Source organism: Schistocerca nitens, chromosome 4 (genome assembly GCF_023898315.1).
Source record: "Schistocerca nitens isolate TAMUIC-IGC-003100 chromosome 4, iqSchNite1.1, whole genome shotgun sequence".
Classification (NCBI taxonomy): domain Eukaryota; kingdom Metazoa; phylum Arthropoda; class Insecta; order Orthoptera; family Acrididae; genus Schistocerca; species Schistocerca nitens.
In genome coordinates, this window is record NC_064617.1 from 674,609,274 (window position 1) to 674,630,115 (window position 20,842).

A 20,842-nucleotide genomic window follows, 5' to 3' on the forward strand; every position below is an offset into this window, starting at 1 on the left:
TGGCAGATTTTACTTCTTCCATTATGATGGTCGGTCCTTTCTCGTCATCACTTACACTGTTGTGTGATTCAAGTTCCAGAGTTTCTGGTTTGTTATTTGTGTCACATAGCTCTTTTATATATTCTTCCCATCTCTGGAGGACATCGTACGATCTTTGTACACTACCTCTTCGTCTTTACTCAAAATTTCCATAGTAGCACTTCCTGCTCTGTTTTGTTACCATGTCATAGTCTTTACTCTGTTGTATAGTTAGTCGTATCTTCCCTTCCTGTCCAGTTCTTCAATTTCATCACATTCCTCTTTTAGCCATTTTTTCCTAGCCTGCTCGAGGGATTTTCATCAAATAGGGATAGAGGACAGGGAAAAGAAGACTTAAGGAATGGATATACTGATCATTAACATGTGTATAAGTGGGGAAAGGAAGGAATTGTTTTATTTTGTATCTAAATTTGGTGGTTTTTCTTACCAAATTCATTGTCATTTTAACTTAATTAGTTGTTATTTTTTGCCAGATACGGTGTTTTTTTGTTGCATTCATTGTCATTTTTTTCTTTTTTCCAAATTCGGTGCTTTTTCCTTTTTTCTCCAGTCAGGTGGTATTTCTTGCAAATTGAAAGTTTTTGCCAAATTCAGTTTTTTGCCAAATTTGGTGTTTGTGTGGTGGTCTGAGATACCACGCAAGAAGAGTTTACAACAGGAGGTAGCAGAAGTACTGTGGATGTCTGTTCTTAGTAACATTGCTGTGTGCATACCAGTCACATTGCCCTTAAGAATTGCCCCCTGGAGTGGCAGCACCACCAGAAAGAGAGATGCGTGCTTATGTAACAGTCCACGAGTCTTGCTAGCGAGTTCCTGCAGAACATTTGTTGTGTCTTCAAGTGGTTGAGTAAGATAGAAACAGAGGCTGATAGACAGACAGTGGTTAGTCTTCAGTAGAAACAGAACAGTGAATAGAACTATCACGTAAGGACAGAGACCACCTACCTAGAGATTTAACTGAGTACTGTTAGTTTGGAACTGTTCTTCAAATAATGCGTCGAGACAGAAGATTAGTTTTCTTTGAACTTAAGTTCAGAGAATGTTAATTAGTTCATGTTCATGGAACTGTAGTCAATGCAGAACAGATAGTCTAAACCTGCATTCTACATTTTCTGTCACCAGCATTACCAAATTTGAATAACATAATCACTATTCTGGGTTACTTTCATTGTGAGTGCATGTGCTGCCCTAGAACCCACACATCTGTCATACCAGGACACCTTTATTAGTCTTTTTCAGTGGCAATGATATTTTCATCAAAGAGGATGCTCCAAGTCCACAACATTTTTTGTTAAATTCTGTGTAATGTTGATGTTATGCTCTCTGCATTGTGTGCTGAGTGCAGCTTCGTTGTGGCTGTACTGCTTGCCTGATGCTTCTACGTGTGGTAAGAGACAGCATTCTGGCCCCTGTGGAATACTTCCATTTGATTTTAAGAAAACTATGCGCTGAAAAAAATTGATTTCTGCACATCTTACAGTATCATATCTTCATTTCTTAAAAGACTGAATTTCTTTTCGTTATGTCATAGTTACTGTGCTGCATCAAATTTAGTAAAACATTGCACAAAATTGTAAAGAGTTTGCAGAGGTAAAAATGCATTGCATAAACTTTGTGTATGGTTGGTTTTAGTTCATACATTTCCATGTGTGAATTGTAGATAAGCTATCGGAATTTTATTTAAAATTGAGAGCAGAATGATATCTCATTTCATTCTTGAGTTATTGAATTTCGCATTCGACAGACAGCTGCACACAGCATGCCAATTTCTGTCCCTGCATATTGGGAATAATATGGTCATATTTCATAAATGGTTCAAGATATCAAAATGAAGTTATTCTGCAAATGACAGCATGTAAAGAGGAACATATGTTGTATGATAAATACTCGGAACTGGCATATGAAAGCAACTTGTCCGCATCAGTGAGAGGTTGGTAGAAATGCACGTGTAAACATGTCAGTAGCGCATCAGCAAAACCAAATGGCATGGTATCAGCACTTGGGCAGCAATGGTGCATGACAAGTTACCTCATCCACAGCAGTTAAAATGTAAGAGGGATGTTAATTTTAAAAATATTTCTATGAAAATTATTCATAAGGTTAAGATGTAGCCGACTGAGTTCACACGTTTTGGAACTTCTACATATTGTGGTAACAAAGGACTTCACAAGGGTAATTGGGACAGACAAAAGCTTGTAATTCACAATCTTTGATTTTTGGTGTTTTGTAGTGTCTTGCATACAACACAGTCTCAATATTTTCCATCAGTATCCGGAGAAAATCTCACATCTGCTTATATTTTTACTATTCCTGTGTAATGTCCTTAATTTCATATGTCAGAATGGGAAAAATAAGTTCTTGCAGCAGAGTTAGGAACACCTAAATTATTTTGAGAAATGTTTCCTGCATAACGTTATTTGACATTTGCTGCATTTTTTCCAAGGGCAGCCTTTTTCTCAAAAACGCTCTACAATGTATTGATATAAATATAATAGAGGGAAACATTCCAAGCAGGAAAAATATATCTAAAAACAAAGATGATGTGACTTACAATACGAAAGCGCTGGCAGGTCGATAGACACACAAACAAACACAATCATACACACAAAATTCTAGCTTTCGCGACCAACGGTTGCTTCGTCAGGAAAGAGAGAAAGACGAAAGGATGTGGGTTTTAAGGGAGAGGGTAAGGAGTCATAGGAGTCATTCCAATCCCGGGAGCGGAAAGACTTACCTTAGGGAGGACAGGTATACACTCGCACACACACCCATATCCAACCACACATACACAGACACAAGCAGACATTTGTAAAGGCAAAGGGATTCGGCAGAGATGTCAGTCGAGGCAGAAGTGCAGAGGCAAAGATGTTCATTACAGGTGAGGTATGAGCGGCGGCAACTTGAAATTAGCGGAGGTTGAGGCCTGGCGGATAACGAAAAGAGAGGATATACTGAAGGGCAAGTTCCCATCTCCGGAGTTCGGATAGGTTGGTGTTAGTGGGAAGTATCCAGATAACCCGGACGGTGTAACACTGTGCCAAGATGTGCTGGCCGTGCACCAAGGCATGTTTAGCCACAGGGTGATCCTCATTACCAACAAACACTGTCTGCCTGTGTCCATTCATGCGAATGGACAGTTTGTTGCTGGTCATTCCCACATAGAAAGCTTCACAGTGCAGGCAGGTCAGTTGGTAAATCACGCGGGTGCTTTCACACGTGGCTCTGCCTTTGATCGTATGATTGGATTGGAATGACTCCTTACCCTCTCCCCTTAAAACCCACATCCTTCCGTCTTTCCCTCTCCTTCCCTCTTTCCTGATGAAGCAACCGTTGGTTGTGAAAGCTAGAATTTTGTGTGTATGATTGTGTTTGTTTGTGTGTCTATCGACCTGCCAGCGCTTTCGTATGGTAAGTCACATCATCTTTGTTTTTAGCTACAATGTATTGAAATGTAGCAACAAAAAGAAATCCATATTATGGTTCAGATTTCAAGTTTTATTCTATTAGGTGGTTAGATAAGTCAGAAGTTGCACATATGGAAATGGCAATCGTTTTGCATACCAAAAAATTCATGAAGAGGACTAACTTGGCTCATAAGTGCAAGAGCTATAAAGTAAGCGTAGAGTTTTCTGATAATGGCATCCGTCCATCCTTGAGGGATGATGGTGCAGCATGCTTGGTTCAGAGCCTGCAGCGTCTGCTGTGGCTAAAAAGTCCCACTCGAGAGTGGCAGTCCCTACTGCAGTTTGGACATGTGAAATTTGAGGGACTTCAAACAGAAGCCGCTCGGTCTCTTCGCTTTGTCCTCTTCCTGATTTGTTCCTGTGTGCGTTCGTCCTCTGAGAGCTTGACGCCGTTGCGCACAGTTACTCGCCACTTGACACAGTCATCTGCAATGCTTTCCCAGCGGCTTGGATTGATTCTGGTCTTGGTCAGGTCTCTCTTGCAGACATCCTTGAAACGAAGATGCGGTCGTCCCACTGGCCTCACACCTTCCTGAAGTTCGCCGTACAGCAGCTGTTTCGGTATCCGCTCAGGATCCATGCGCCTGACATGTCCCAACCATCTTAGACGTCGATGACTCAGGAGTGCAAAGATGCTGGTTGTGCTTGCACGATGAAAGACTTCGGTGTTGGGTACTCTATCTCCCCAAGAGATCTGAAGGATCTTCCGGAGACAGCGGAGATGGAAGCTGTTGAGTCGAGATTCATGCCTAGAAAGAGTTGTCCATGTCTCACAGCTATAGAGAAGGGTGCTTATAACACAAGCGTTGTAGACTTTTAATTTAGTTTTTGTGGTAAGCAGTCCGTTGTTCCATACTCTGTTTTTCAGTCTAGCCATGACAGATGATGCCTTTGCGATTCTGTTAGTAAGTTCAGTGTCCATGGACAAGTTGATACACATTGTGGATCCCAAGTAGGTAAAGTCATCAACTATCTGGAGAGGATTGCCATCAATGCTAATGGATGGAAGGTTGGTAGTGCTCTGCGCCATGATCTTAGTCTTTTGAAGGCTGATGAGTAGACCAAACTTTTCACAGGCATTTGATAATTTGTTGATTATATACTGCAGCTCATCTTCTGTGTTCGCTACTAGAGCTGCATCGTCCGCATATAACAACTCACGGATAACGACTGTATTTACTTTGGTCTTGGCCTTGAGGCGAGCAATGTTGAAAAGATTTCCATCAGACCTCGTATGTAGATACACTCCCTCCTCACAGTCTTCAAAGGCAAATCTGAGCAGAAGGGAAAAGAAAATCCCAAACAATGTAGGAGCTAACACACACCCCTGTTTCACACCGCTATTAACAGGGAATGCTTCTGATGTTTTACCGTTGAAGCAAATTGTTGCTTGTGTTTTCTCATGGAAAGAGACAATTATCTGCAGTAGTTTAGGTGGGCATCCAATCTTCTGCAACAGTTTGAAAAGCCCATTTCTGCTCACTAAATCAAACGCTTTAACAAGGTCAATGAAAGCAATATAAAGTGGCCTCTGTTGCTCATGACATTTCTCTTGTAGCTGTCTTAAGGAGAAGATCATATCTACAGTTGATCGGCCGGGCCTGAAGCCACACTGAGATTCTGGGTAGATTCTGGAAGCTAAGATCTGTAATCGCATTAGGATGACTCTTGCATAAGTTTTCCCGGCTACACTTAGTAATGAAATGCCTCGGTAATTGTTACAGTCACTTCCGTTCCCTTTCTGTTTATATAGAGTAACTATCCTCGAATTCCGCATACTCATCGGGACATAACCTTCTTCCCAGCTGGTTGTGATAAGTGAATATAAATGTTTGAGAATAACAGACTTGTTGTACTTAATAACCTCTGCAGGGATCCCATCTTCACCTGGGGCCTTTCCGTTAGCAAGAGAATCTATTTCTCTACTAAGTTCTTCCATAGTAGGCATTGCATCTAGTTCTTCCATAACTGGCATTTGTTTGATGGCGTCACATGAATCCTTGCTAACTTCATTCTCGACTGCATACAACTGGAGGTAGTGTTCAACCCAGCATTCCATTTGTTTGCCTTCATCAGTAATGACTTCACCTGTCTTGGACTTCAGAGGAGCTGTTTTTCTGACAGTTGGTCCAATTGCTTTCTTAATACCATCGTACATTGCCTTAGCATTCCCAGAGTCGGCCGCTTTCTGTATACCTACACATAAATTCAGCCAGTAGTTATTTGCGCATCTCCTGGATGTTTGCTGTGCCCTGTTCTTTGCTTTCCGTAGGTCATCTCGAGTTCTTTCATTTGGGTTTCTTTTATAAGCAAGCAGGGCTTTCCGTTTAGCCTCAGTGACTGGTTCCATTTCTTCCAAATTTTGCTCGTACCAGTCCTTATTTCTTTTTCCTTTTATTCCATAGGCCAATACTGCTGAGTTGTAGATTGCACCCGAGAGTTTTGCCCATTTCTTATCAACATTCCTTTCTGCTTGCACGTTTCCTGGGAAAGCACTTTCAAAATTACTGGCAAAATCCTGCTTTCTTTGTGTGTCATGAACATAATCTGTGTTGATACGGGGATGACCTCTCGGTTTAGCGTGGTGACATTTCTTAGGAGTGAGCCTCAATGTGCACGCCACTAGGGCGTGGGCTGTGTTGCAATCAGCACTATGATATCTTCGTGTCAGTAGCACATTTTTGAGACCAGTACGCCTTGCTATGACTAAGTCAAGTTGATGCCAGTGATGAGAGCGCGGGTGTCTCCAAGACACCTTGTGCTGATCCTTAAGCTGGAAATATGTGTTTGTGATACAGAGTCCATAAAAGCAGCAAACTTCAAGCAGTCTCTGGCCATTTTCATTCATTTTTCCCACCCCATGATGTCCCATGCAATTCGGCCATATGTCATTATCTGATCCAACTCTAGCATTAAAGTCCCCTAGAATATACAGTGTCTCGGTGCTAGGTACCTGGCTATTCTGTCACTGAGTAAGTCATAAAACAGATCCTTCTCTTCCATGCTGGATGATAAGGTAGGAGCGTACACATTTAGGATGTTGACAGTGCCACTTGAGGAGCATATTTTCAAATCAATAATTCGCTCTGTTCCACCGGATGGTGGCACAGTACAATCCAGGAGGGCGTTTTTAACAGCAAGTCCTACGCCATGAAGTCTTGGCTCGTCTTGAGACTTCCCCTGCCAGAAGAATGTGTAATTATCCTCCCTGATAGAGCCCGCATCTGGAAGCCGCGTCTCCTGCAGTCCCGCAATGTCTACATTCAAACAATGGAGCTCTCTGTCAATTACGGCAGTCTTACGGATGAAATCAACCTCTTGGGCATCGTCAATGTACCTTGGACACATTGTCCTAACATTCCAGGTGGCAATACGAAATAGTGATTTCTTTATTATTTCATTTTTGTTATTGGTAGGTGTACTATATCAACCCGCTTGTCGAAGATTACTTCTAAGCTTCACACATCCCGTGAAGCAGGCGGATAGTGGCGGGACAGCTCCTTATTGGCTGGGGGCTGTCCAGCTTGAGGCGGGCGGTAGCTGTCCAATGAGATGCAATGATCTCTCCCACCGTCGGAAGTGGCCCCTGGCACTCGAGTCTTACGCCAATCAGACAGAGCTTATAACCGGTAACTGCCTCTTCCCGTGTTGTGCCGAAGTCCTTGGATGCCGCTGAAGTCTCCTCTCCAGGATGCTACAAGCCTGAGCGATAAATATGAAGACATGTGAGTTGCCCAATCATCACGGTCTCCCTCTCGACCTAAATGATAATATCCAGAGGAAAGGCAAGCCAATACGTCTGGTATCACTTCGGTTGCAGGAGCTGCCGAAAGGGGACGTAGTACGCCTTCCAACCGCCTTTGGGGCCCCACTCCAGATTTTCTTTCAGGGTTTTCTCCCTTAGCCTTCATCCCTCCCGAGACGAACCACAAGGCAGTGGTGTGTTAAGGTAATTAGAGAAAGAGAAGGAATGGTAACTGAGGAGAGGGTAGGGAATAGTATATATAGGATATAAGACGGGTCGTTGTGAGGCACACTTTGTCTGGCTCCTCTGCTGAGACCTGCCCGGCTAGGTTGGACCTGCCAGTAGCTACGCTACCGCCGATATAGCTCTCAGCTTCCTTGGAGCACACAAACTCTCCCGCCCACACGGACAGTGCTACGATAAGGCGGTGCCTCATGGGAGTTTTCTGATAATCCACTGCTAAATGCGGAACTCACAATTTTTATTTAATGACATCTATATGGAATGCTTTCTTCATGATGTTGATGCGACATAGTTCCATTTCTACACATTGTTGTAACCTTGATCTAGAAAATCTTATTGTAATGAATAATGGTGCCTGACGAATTGGAAAATACTTAATTTGGTAACATTGGTGGAATTTGGAACAGCCTTTGATTGCAGAAAGTATTTTGTAAATATTTGTTGTCGATCTATATTATCATCATTAGATATCACTCTTTTTGCTAATATATTCGGCATGCTTACAGTGCATACTGTCCTTTATGACTAATGTTTGCTTATTTTGACCAACTACAGAAGCTATGCTGAATGTTTGAAGCCTTCTGGCAGCATTGAGTGTGTGCCCACGACGAAATTTTGAGTATCTGTTATGCATACATGATCTTAAAGCTGTAGCCTTGTAAGGAGACACACCATGTGGCGAATTAAGTATGTGATGATGCACAACTGATTGGTAAGCTCAGTGCTCGATGGTCTGTGTAGACCTTAGTAGGGTATTCCAGTAAATAGTAGTGAAATCTTTTAAAGGCACACACTAACATCTTGATTTTGTTGGCTGAATAAGATCTTCCACAGGACATTAAGAAATTACATGCAAAACTGCTTGTTATAATTGTCTCATCTCTAGTCACACTTGGCAAACTAGAACAGGTATGCATCCATCATTAAGGCTTTGTAAAATCAGGGTGGTAAAACACCATTTCTCCACCTAGCTCCTGTTTTGAGGGTGTTGAATGTTCACTGCTCCACTCCCAGTGGACGTTTACTTAGCAGACAGTTTAGTGACATGTCATGTTAAGCCTGACTAAGTACAAACTGCTGCATTTGGACAAACACATATTTTTGGATTTGCCAACAGGCAGCCTGCCCTGATTTGCCCAGTGATCTTTTGGGGAAAGAATGGCATTGTTGGGAGACTGATTGACATCTTTTCATTAACACAATTGCATAAGTTTCATACTGTCCACTGGTATTGAACACTATTGGCAATGACTAGAACAATTCAAGCAGGATCGGAGTGGGCTCCAAGTTATGCTTTGTCAGACGAAGTTGTTGTTGTTGTTGTTGTTGTTGTTTTTTTGATGTCACACACTGTCAAGTCACATTAATGTGACCACTTGTCAGAAGCCTGGATAACAACCTTTTGGGGTGCACACTGCTGTGGGACCTACGGGAAGAGAGGTTCTGCAAGGTACTGAAAGTGTTATGGAACCATACCGACAACAGTGCCATAGCCAGCTGCGCTAAGTTTCTCTGCTGAGAACCCCTGGTGCAAACAGCCCGATGTAGGTGATGCCACAGATTCTCAGTAGGGTTTAAATTCGGGGATTTCAGTGGCCAGGGGAGTATGGTTAACTCATGCTGGTGCTCTTCACCCACACAGGTACACTGCAAACTGTATGACCTGTTGAATTATTGTGCTGAGGAAAAACAAACTGCTTAGGGGATGGAAGAGGTCACACAGCAAATACCACAAAAACATTCTCCAGCCCAGGGCTTCCCAATCTTTTCAGCTGGCAGACCCCTTCTTCAGTTGAAAATCCACGGTGGACCCTGAGACAGTCAAGAGCACAGTAACTTTAAATTTGAGCGAAACCCATGGGAACTGAAAGCTTCTTAATGCAACTGCTATGTTCCCAATGACTCCCCCCTCCCGAAGTATCGATAGTCTTTGGTTTAGAGATGAATGAAAACAACTTGAAATTACCAATCCAATTTGAATTCACAATCGATTTTCGTGCCCATGAAAACAGCTTGGAAAATCTAGTTATTTTTACGTCTTTGCGTATCTACTGAACGGCAACGAGGAGGTTTACCTTTCACAAGGTGGCACATGAAAAGTCCTCATTTGTTTATGTTCGCAGCCAGTTGCCACAATATAGTGTCAGAGTAATAGCAAGTAATTGTAATTGAAGTATAGGTAGGCCATATTTTTAACTGAGATGACGGAATATATTATAAAGAAAAGAAATTAGCTTTAGAGATCATTTTAATTTTCGTAACAAAAATATCAATGCCAATAGAATTCAATTAATAATTATTTTGTAAATGATGGTAGACAGAAACAAAATTCCTACAGAGTTATAGTTCAGGTACGTTCACTGAACATCTACGAAGAAAAATGCTTTCTTCTTTACTATAGATGAGTCTGTAGGAATAACAATGGAATCCTAATGTGATGGTTGAGGGTGCTTCTGCTGACACAGTTTTGAAAAGTTGGGTTCAGTTATTGACAACTGGAGACAGATGTCTGGTTCCGCATCTCAGACAGCTTTGGTACTTAGTTTTGTGGGCAGCATAGATTGAGAATCCAGATTCACACATGTATGTTGTGGCAAACGGAAGAAGTACGTGTTTTGCCTTTTCAACAAGGGGGTAGTATTTCTTGTCATCCAAACGGATCCAAAAGTGTGAGTAACCATCAATGTCAAAACTTGATTTCAAGGTAGGGTCTGTGGCAATTTCTATCAACTCATATTCATTTGATGATAGAATGTTCAGCTTTTTGGATACAGTGAATGGGTTGACCACCCATTCGTATTTCTGCAGCTTCTCATCTTTAGCTGTTGGGAAATAATGCTCCAACAATGACATCAAGCTTCGGAGATGTTCCAGGATTTAATGAAACAAATTCTTCCCAAGTGCCAATGTTTTGTTTTTCAAAAACTCCTTGAGAAGAGGAAAACACTCGACCTCCACCTCCTCGACACTCTCTGCCCAAAAATTGATTTTCCTCTTGAATGATCAGACTTTGTCGAAAGCAGTGACCTTTGTTTCACTTTGCCCTTGGAGTGAAATATTCATTTTGGAGAAAATATCTGACAAATAGGCAAGTATACACTGCCAATTTTCGTCATTAATAAGGTCTGCTAATTTGGTGTTACGCTCCAAAAGGAAAGCCTAGACTTCCAATCTTAATTCGTACAACCGAGAGAGTGCGATTCCATGTGAGAGCCACATCACTTCTGTGTGGAGAAGCAGGGAACAATGAAGGCTTGCCATATCTTCACACAGTATTGTGAAAAGTCTTGACTTCAACGGCCTTAATTTTATGTAATTAATGATTTGAATGGATTCGTCTAAAACTTTCTTGAATGAAACAGGCATTTGTTTCGTAGCTACAGCATATCTGTGGAGAGCACAATGACTACTGCTGCAATTCTTGGCGTTTTCTTTTATTTTTGTTATTGCTCCGACTGTAGGACCCATCATAGCTTTTGCACCATCTGTGCACGCATCTATGCAACTAGACCATGAAACTTCTTTAGTCCTTAAAAAATCATCCAATAGATAGAATATTTCAGTAGCTGTTGTGTTGGCAGGTAGTGGTCTGCACAATAAGCGGTCCTTCTCAAAACATCCAGAATACTCATAACGGACAAAAGCCAATAAAATCGCTAATCCGGCAACATCAGTGGATTCATCTATCTGCAGAGAAAATGAATTGTGTTGTGTCTTTCACATCATTTGACATGTCAACAATGCATCTCTTGACAGTATTGTTTGATAATGGCACCGAAGATACAACAAACTTTACTGCCTTTTCGTCTAGCATGCAAGAAACATTATCATTAACACACGACTTTATGAGATTTTCTGCAATGGTATGAGCTTTGACTGTTTTTGCCTTTCAATAATTAACCAAGAAAGAAGCTTTTAATGATTTTTCATCAATTGTTTGTGCATGAGTTTTCGTGCAATGCTGAGAAGCAGCTAGTTCAACACTCTTCCTTTTGAAAAAATCGATGTCTTTAGCCTGGAAATCTAGGTGAGTACCTTCAAAATGACGGCGCAATTTAACTGGAACTATTGAACTGTTCGGAAGGACTCGTGCACAAATTACACACTGAGCTTTACCCTCCTTTCGTTGTTCTTACGCATCTTGGTTATTCCACTTCCACAGGATATTGCAACCAATGGAGTACTTGCTGTGTTTTCACATAATAAATCTGGCTGTGGAGCTTCTTGTGATTGTTCTTCCTTTGGTCATCCTCCCTCCTCATTCATTTCAACTGGAAACTTCCCTTGTTGTGAAGGCAATCGAGAAATTGCACCCTTCTTCAATGATCCTGACTTAAGCCACCAATCCATGTTAGAGGTAATAAACAGGTCAAAAATCGACTTATGAAAAAGGTAATGGACTGACAAAGCAAGTTTAACATTTAATGATGCCTGGGGCTGCATACGTGCCAGCGTGCGCTGTGATTGGTCGACAAAGCTTGCTCCGTGCATGCGTAAAAGGTTTCAGTGCATCTAGTCCCATGAGCCGGTGCACAAAAGACCCCCGTATTGTTGCGACTTTACACGATTTGGTGAAAGGTGGCCACGGACCCCCTAGAAAGAGCTGGCGGACCCCTAAGGGGTCCACGGACCACATGTTGGGAAGCCCTGCTCCAGCCCATTGTGCAAGCAGGGTGTTTGCTTTCAGGTATTTCGTGCCATATGTGTGAATGGCCATCTGTCCAATTCATCTGAAAAGTCCACCTGTTGCCACTCAGTGGATGTCCAATTGTGGTATTGCCAAGCAAATTCCACCCTTTGTCGCTGATGAACAGCAGTTAGGTCCCTAAACAGCAACATTTAGTGAACGATCATTGAAGGTACAATGTTGGTAGCCCCTTGGTTCATCTGGGCAGCCAGTTGCTCGACAGTTGCACATCTTTTTGCTCATATACGTGTCCACAGTCATCATTCATCCCAGTCATCTATCACCCGTGATGTACTGCAGTTGTCTCTGCACCAGATTTGGGCAGTGCTGTTTTGCAAGGCTCAGTATACTTTAACCATGGTGGCATGCAAACAGTTTACAAACTTAGCTGTTTCAGAAATGCTTCCACTTTTGTCCCAAAAAGCCAATGATCATGCTCATTTGGATGTCACATAAATCACTCTGTCTCTGCATTATGACAACAACTGCACCATTTTCCACATCCCCACCCCGACATGCTTTATGTACACTCCACTGCTAGCACTACCACCTGCTATCTATGAGTGGTTATCACATTTTATGTCAGACATATACTGTGGTTACATTAACATGTGACTGAACCATGTGTAATAACCTCTGGTGGTGTCACTGAATTGTTAAAACAAATTATATGACTGTGCTAATGAATATGAACTGAATCTTTAAGGTCTGGATCATGATTACTACATGTTTTTATTTGAATAGTGAACACTGTTTGAACTTAATCATGATTCTTTGAAAAACAATCTTCACTGAAGTTCAGTGTGACAAAAAACAACACAAATGTGCCATTATTTTCCGTGGCTATATATTCTGTGTGTGTGTGTGTGTGTGTGTGTGTGTGTGTGTGTGTGTGTGTGTGTGTGTGTGTGCAGGCTCTAATTAAACAATTGAATATAAGGAATTCTTCCAGTTACATGAAAGCCATCTTACCAAAATGAAGGCTAGGCATCAACAGCTACTTTCATATGCTTAAATAGCAGTCACACTGTAGAGCCAGCATTTTTAGTTACAAAATAATATCAGATTGTGAATAGCAGTTACTGGCATTGCTGGTGTGCTGCTATTTGTGGGATATTCTGTGTGCACAACATTAACAGGCTAACAGTAACAAATTACGGGAGTAAACACGGAAAAGTGTTATTTTGAGTATGGTATGCTCACAGGTTGCATTCCTGGTTCTCTGTCATGCAATTATGAGTGTATGTCAACTCATATTTGTTTCCGTCTCCATCCATTTGGATTTATTCCTCAGACCAATGAGTTTTTCGTGGTGGCCACTACAGCATTATGCCCATCCAGCTCATTAGGGTGGCTAATGGTGAGCACTGCCACACCAATTTTCAACCAAGAGCATATTATACTGCTTTGTGTCCCACATCTGACTGTGCTTGCATGCAACACATTAATAGTGACTTCTTAAATACTTGATCACTGCCAGATATTGTAGACTTTTCTTTCTTTTTACAATTGTATTTTGGCAACATTTACCACAACAGTTCATTTTCTGCAAACATCTATTTAATTACATTTCAAATACTTGTTTATTTAAAAATAGAAAGTATTGGAAATACCAAACACAAGCCATATTTGATAAATTTAGAATACTATATTGCCAATAAAAAATTTAAGAAAGTAAATCTGTAAGTGGTATGTTACTACTTTCATTCTTTTCTTGTAATTTTTAAATAATATGTAAATTGTGAACATTCTGCAAACTTACTTTTCTACCCAAATATGATTAGATGCTGCCATTTCCATTATTTGTTTCCTATACTCTACTAGACCAAGTCGGGTAATGGAATGTCCTTGTAGAAGTAAATGATTTAGGCGAAAGGTAAGAACTCACTGAATAATAGTCATTGAGACATTGAAAGGCACATAAACAAGTTTAAAAACTTTCCCAGCTCCCAGATGAATCTTCCTTCGAGCAAGTGTGTGTGTGTGTGTGTGTGTGTGTGTGTGTGTGTGTGTGTGTGAGGGCGCACGCTCACACCCCCTTTTTTTTTTTTTATATGAAGCTGGCAAAGTTTTCAGTTGGTGAGCTGTTACATTTACTTATAAAATATTTAGACCAAGTTTGTTTTGCTGATTTTGACTTATCTACTTCACAATGTGTACTGCCATGTAATAGTGTATCTGCATCTGAATTGTGTTTTGAGATGTATTTCCTGTTTCAACACAATGATTTTGTTAAGAATTTATTGCATAGTGCTGTGAATTCATTTTCCAGGGCCAGCTGGCATTGTTTAAGCAACAACTAAGCCACATGGCAAAGCAGCTTGAGAGCAAGTCAATGAAAGTTATGGATATGGCTATTCAGTCTGATCCACTACCTCCAGATGAAAATATTGAGAAGGTAAATACAAACTATATTGTGCAATGTGAAAAGTTTTATTTTGGCTGTGTATTAAGTATTTACCTGAGACTAATTTATATTTAAGAGATTAATGATTGCTCTTTCCAGAGTAGTGGTAGTAGAAGATAAGTAAATTATTAGTGTTTCTGAGATTATACGACAGAGAAGTGAAAAAAGAATATTTTTTCCTTCTTGTGAAATCCTGTGACAGTGACCATAGCTACTATTCTGATCATAATTGTTTTTAAAATTGAATTCAACTATCTTACCATATTCCCCATGGCTGTTATTCTGATATTAATTGTTTTAAAAATTTAATTCAACTATCTTACAATATTCATCATCAAGGTGCAGTATCATCACACAGATAATAGATGCACCAGTTGTTATCACCATATAGTGATCATTTTTAGTTTCTATCTATGCACATTACGTTTTTGTGTGATACAAGAAAATTAAACATGTGTTTTTCTATATGAGTGTTCATAAACTATCAAAATGTACTGACAATTTAAAAATGTGTTACATTTCACAAGATTTTTCTGTACAGTCTCTTGGTATGGCACTTCATCAAATTGTCCAGCTTTTATAAATCATGTATATGCTGTATAATACTCCTTGCTAAAATATATTGGGGGGAGGGGGGGAATTGCTTTTAAGGCTTCCACATTAACACACTTCTTCATTCAAGGTAGAAGTAGTAGAAGAAGAGAAGAAAAGGTGTATGAACGTAGAGATAGTAATTGCATTTGAAAGACATGAGGAGACATTCTATAAATATCTGTCAAGTCCAGGTATTGAACCAGTTTCCCAAAATCCTCAAAGCAATTGGATCATTGATTTATCTACTGAATAACACGTTTAGTAGACTTGGTATCCTGAACAGTGTCAGTACTTAACTGAAGAGTTACAAATGAGGTGTGTCAGGAAAGTAATGAGACTAATATTTTTATCTACCAATGTTTTTATTTTTTTCAAACAATGATATTGTCCCCTCCAAAGTTGTTCCCTGTGGCCAACAAAGATGCCATGAATGTATGCCGCAAATGGACCTCCAAGATAGTGTGTACATTTGGGTCTTTCCAAACATGTCATTGTTTTGAATGAAAGTGCCATTTCTGGGAACTGTTGATCATGGCATTTTGGTTCAGCAGTCAGTTATGGTGATTTTTATGGTGTTGAAAATCATGTTCTCTCTTCAGCTCCTGCAGAAGTTGCACATGCAAGGGATACAGTAACTGGTCATGTACTATTCTTAACACAGGTGCTTTAACAGATAAGGGTGCAGCTAATCTCTGAATATTAGTATTCAATGAGCATTCTGCTGCTGGATACAGATCTGCCTCCTCCACCGCAACTGTTGTGCGATGTCGCTGCCTACCAGCATTGACCATTACAGATGCCTAGCGACCTGTCTCTCTCAAATCATGCTGGTCGAGGTGGTGCAGATTTGCATACTGGACTTGCATTCTTTTGGACAACAGTTCAAATACTTGTCCATCCATCTCGATGAAAGTTTCCCGTTTCCTGAACCTCCCATTCAAAATGCTGGGATGGTTGCTTTCAAAGAGCATAGCTGATTTCCCTCTCCATCCTTGAAACATTCCAAGCTTGTACTCCATCTCTAGTGACCTCAATGTTGGTGGGTCATTGTACCCTAATTTCCTTCCTTCCTTTTGTATGATGAATTAGAGACACAACTGTGCTTGGAGTGGGATGTTGTCTAACAGGAAAAACGCAACACACACATGGAAAGCAGCAGCAGCGTTCTGGTGGTCCTGATCATAAATCAAAACCATATCAATGAATTCATCATTACCACATTCCATTGTCTTCTTTCCACTACAGCAACTAACTGTCCGAATGTTTACATTCAGTGCTAGCATTCTGCAGCAGTGGGTTGCATTAGTGCTTACAGTACCAAGTTGCAATGATACATTCAGTTTATTTGTTTAGTGCAGTTTCCACTAGTAACCTTTGTAGTCTGCAGTTGAGGCACTCTAGAACAAGACTTCCTGAAGTCAGTCAGTAACTTGTACATATTACACTATCACAACATATATTCTGAAATCACAATAGTAGTTCGTTTATATTTGACTGAAATTTAGTCCATGTACAAGAGTTTAAAAAAATTCAGACATTTGATGCACTGTATCTCGATCTCAGTATATTTCAATTAAGTTGTTGTTCCAGAGAATGCCTTGATTATGGAGTACCTTGTTTATTAACCAATCATTATTTCTTTGTTTTTGGCTATTACAGAGGCCAATAAAGCTTCAAGATAATTTATAAATAGCTTAAAATCTCCTTCAAGTGCTGCGTTTGCAGTTACTGTTACAAAGAATTTGTTACAAAATTCATCTTGTATTGCACATGCATCCTGATGCTGCTCTGAGTAGCAATGTTTGTTAATGAATGAAAGTTTTTGATTAATGTAGTGACTCTTCCTTGCTTTATACTGACACTGCAGAAGTTAGATGTTAACCTAAATCCTATCACACTTAACATATCTGTACAGGTGGACATGACATTCAGAGGGGCAGATTGTCAAGTGAGTTTGACAGCTCTTAATTCACCACAGTTTATTAATTTTACTCCTCAGTCCTTGTGTATTTCAATGTAATGAAAGTAGTAGATAAGAGTTCGTACTGTTTGTCCTATAATTAGGTAGAAATTAAAGTTTTTAAAAGCAGTTTGCGTGGTTGTCTTATGCTGTGAATATGCTGTTAAGTTACTTTCTAAAACTGAATATTTATTTCAAACATAATCTCTCTTAAAATTTTCTTTCTGCGCTTTCTACATTTAAAATATGCTGCTCTGGTATCTGTAACCACTGATATTATACAATTCATGAAAGAGGTCTTCACAATGCCTTAAGCTGTTTGCTGTTAGCCACTGTTCCTGTCACAGAACCCTAGACTTCTCATTTGATTTAAATTCATCAGTAATGTACAGTGTGAAAATACTTACCTATGTTTTCCTCTAGAACTTGACACATTTTCACATGCCCACTTCGAATGACTCTTTATGTCCCCTATAACTGTGTAAGCCATCATCCTTCATACTGATTTCATATCTGGTAGCATCATAACATTTTGCAGTCTATCAATAGATCCTCCACTTTGGCAATGGCCACACTTTCTCCGTATGAAAATTTCCCTTAGAGCCTGTGCAAGTCCCGTCATCATGACAAACACACTGTGCAAAGGTGTTGGGGGGGGGGGGGGGGGGTTTCACTGCAACCTTTATCAGAAGTGAGTATCCTCCCCACAAGGTTTATTAACAGATCATTGCATACTCTACCTTTCCAGAGTCCTTACTTCTTGCACACACCATCTCTAACCAGCCACTGAAGAGGCAAATACTTGGTGCGTATCTCTTACGTTTTCCACTAAGATATTATCTTTTCAGCCAGTGTAAAGGCATGTTATGACAAACGAAGTGGATGTTTGTTATGCCACAGAATATTTTAAAGATTGTTTTTACAATACTGTAAATTCCAATAGCGAATCTGTGTATACAAAATAAGGAGAATCTCTCAGTCACCAGTCACTGATTAATGGATGACACACACACACACACACACACACACACACACACACACACACACACACACAGTAAGGGTGGCACTGAATGGCTGCTCATACTGACAGAAGTGGGGCAGAAGAAATAAGTGTGGCAAATAGGATTAGGTATATTGGGGTAGAACAGGATTGAGAGCAGGGCAGGAGAAGCAAAACGAAGACTAAATAACATGACAAAAATGGGGGTGAGGTGCAGAGGGGGTGTAAAGGTGTGTATAGATGAAGGGTGATGGAAAAAAGATAGGTTAGTAATGGAACTAGAAGATGTTTGGGACAGTGGTGTTTTTGGGGACTCTTGGACGTGATTCGCATACTTACACGAGCTTGAAGGCAGCATCGTCACATGTTGCAACAGCACCTTCTCTGGCACATAAAATCAAAATTAGGCATCCATGATGTTCATATTTGTGGACTAAGACACTGACATCAATGGCACCCCTTTTTTCTGCATACTAGCAAATTACTCCTCAAAGACCGTGTTCTCGAGAGTACAGTAATTTCATGTTCACCTTGTCTTCTGATATTGACTTTGTTTCTTTACTTACAACGTTTTACAATGGCTGCATTATAAACTTCTGGTACACAATTGTGCATTGCTGTTAGTAACGAAAAAATGTTCAAGACACACAAATAAATTTAAACATCTGAAAATGGTTTGCCAGAGATATTGAAGTGTCATGATTGAAAAATAAACAGGTGGCCTGACAACAGATAACTAGTTTGTTCACCAACTAATTGTGTGTGTTACCATTACTCAGATTGGCACTTTTCGTGAGCAGTCAGGAATTTTTGTGCAATTATCACCCACTCCCAATGTTTCGTGATACATTGATGTGTAGGTGGTTAGTAGTAGATAACATTTGTATGTTGTCAGAACTGACCCAGAGGCAAAAATACATCCCTTGATGCTCTTTCAAGGTAGTTAGCTGTTTCCTCAACTCTCCGCACACACATTTGCAATGGGCGTAACTTAGTGTTCACGATGGAAATGTGTTTCTCTTTGTTGTTCAAATACAGTGGTGGCAGAATGGCATTGCACTTCCACGGAATAAAGAAAACTGTAATTGGTCTGTGCCATGAGCTGCAAAACTTACTGGAGCTCTGTGTTGAAAGAAATATCCAAAAATGCTCCTCGGGTGGAGCACAATGCGAGCACCATGATCTCTCCCCCACAAATTTCTTCCACGGGCTGGATTGAAACCATTCACAGGCTGGATCTGGCCTGTGGGCTGTTGGTTGCCCACCCGTGAGCTTGAGAGGCTGTTCCCACCATCTATGTAATTCAGAGAAGGTGGGTGGGGGAGGTTGGGGGGGGGGGGGGGGAGATCAGTTGGAAAAGACAATTGGTGTGCTACATTAACTGCATTTTCACCAAGTAGGTGGATGAGTTTTGTTTAGCCACAGTCTGACAGTGGCTTTATGTGGCTACTTTTGCAAGAGCCTCTATCTGTTACAGGATAGAAAATACTGCTGGATGAGCTGTGGTAGTAGGAAGTAGCGGTGACAGTGTATTGGCCAAGTCTTGAATCTGGGTCATCCACAGAGGAGTGACTTATGGGATGCAAGGATTGGGAGTAAGGCTGGGGAAGAGGTGGATGCAAAGATTGGGAGTAAGGCTGGGAAAGAGGTGGACAAAGATGATGTGTTGATTAGCCAAGCAGTTGGATAATACTGTGAGTTGTGAGGGTGGGAAAAGGGGTAGCATATTCTTTTAACCAATTTATTAGATTGCTACCAATATTTTCAAAAGACATCCTTAAACCTTGCTTCTTTAATCCCACATTATCACTTCACTGAAGCTCAGACAAAACTGCAGTTCTGTCACAAAATCCTTTTACATGTAGAAGGAAATTTCTGCATCCCATATCAGAGATAGTGTTCTCCAACAGCTGGCACAACATTGACAGCAGTACCTGAGAAAGCTGTCACAGCTACTGATGTTTCTTTGAATTTTGGTGTGCCAGTTGCTCTTGATGATCAAATCTATAAACAATTCTGCAGAACTGCCATGGATGCTGACATCACACTACTCCATGGTATATTAGAAGAGTCTTTTCTATCTACCCAGTACCTAAAAACGCTTTTTTCTGGTTTAGATTAATTGATGACATTTTCCCGATGTAGACATACAGTGAGGGTAGCCTTTGCTCTGTCCTTCAGAATTTCATTCACTCCCAAATCGACTTAACGATTATTCTCAACTTGATAAGCTACCTTTCTAGATGTTTACCTAAACCTTAGCTTCTACATGTATTCTCCACAAACCACTGTATGGGGTGTGCCAGAAGGTACTTTGTGTATCAGTGGCACTTGCCCCTTTTGCTGCTTCAGTCATATATGGTATGCAGGAAGAGCAATTGCCGGTAAGCCTCAGTGTGGGCTCAAATCTTCCTAATTTTATCTTGATGGTCTTTTCATGAGATAATGTGAGGAAGGTACAAATGGCTCTTAGCACTATGGGACTTAACTTCTGAGGTCATCAGTCTAGGAAGGTACACACTCAGAACTTTAACAGTAGATCATACTGTGATGCCTCTTTTTCAGTGTCTGCCACTGGATTTGCTGAGCATATCTTTTATGCTTTCATGCTTACTAAATGAACCTGAAATGAAATGTGCAACTTCTCTTTAGGTCTTCTCTATTTCCTCTGTAAGTCCTATGTGGTACGAATCCCATACTGAT

At 40.6% G+C, this 20,842-nt stretch overlaps 1 protein-coding gene across 1 annotated transcript in view; it reads left to right on the forward strand.

Moving 5' to 3' along the window:
* Positions 1–20,842, forward strand: part of LOC126251790 (nucleoprotein TPR-like) — a 419,454-nt gene that overhangs the window by 100,087 nt on the left and 298,525 nt on the right. Inside the window, exon 10 of the mRNA XM_049952417.1 lies at positions 14,451–14,576. Within this exon, the coding sequence (XP_049808374.1) occupies positions 14,451–14,576 (126 nt within the window). The remainder of the gene's footprint in view (positions 1–14,450; positions 14,577–20,842) is intronic.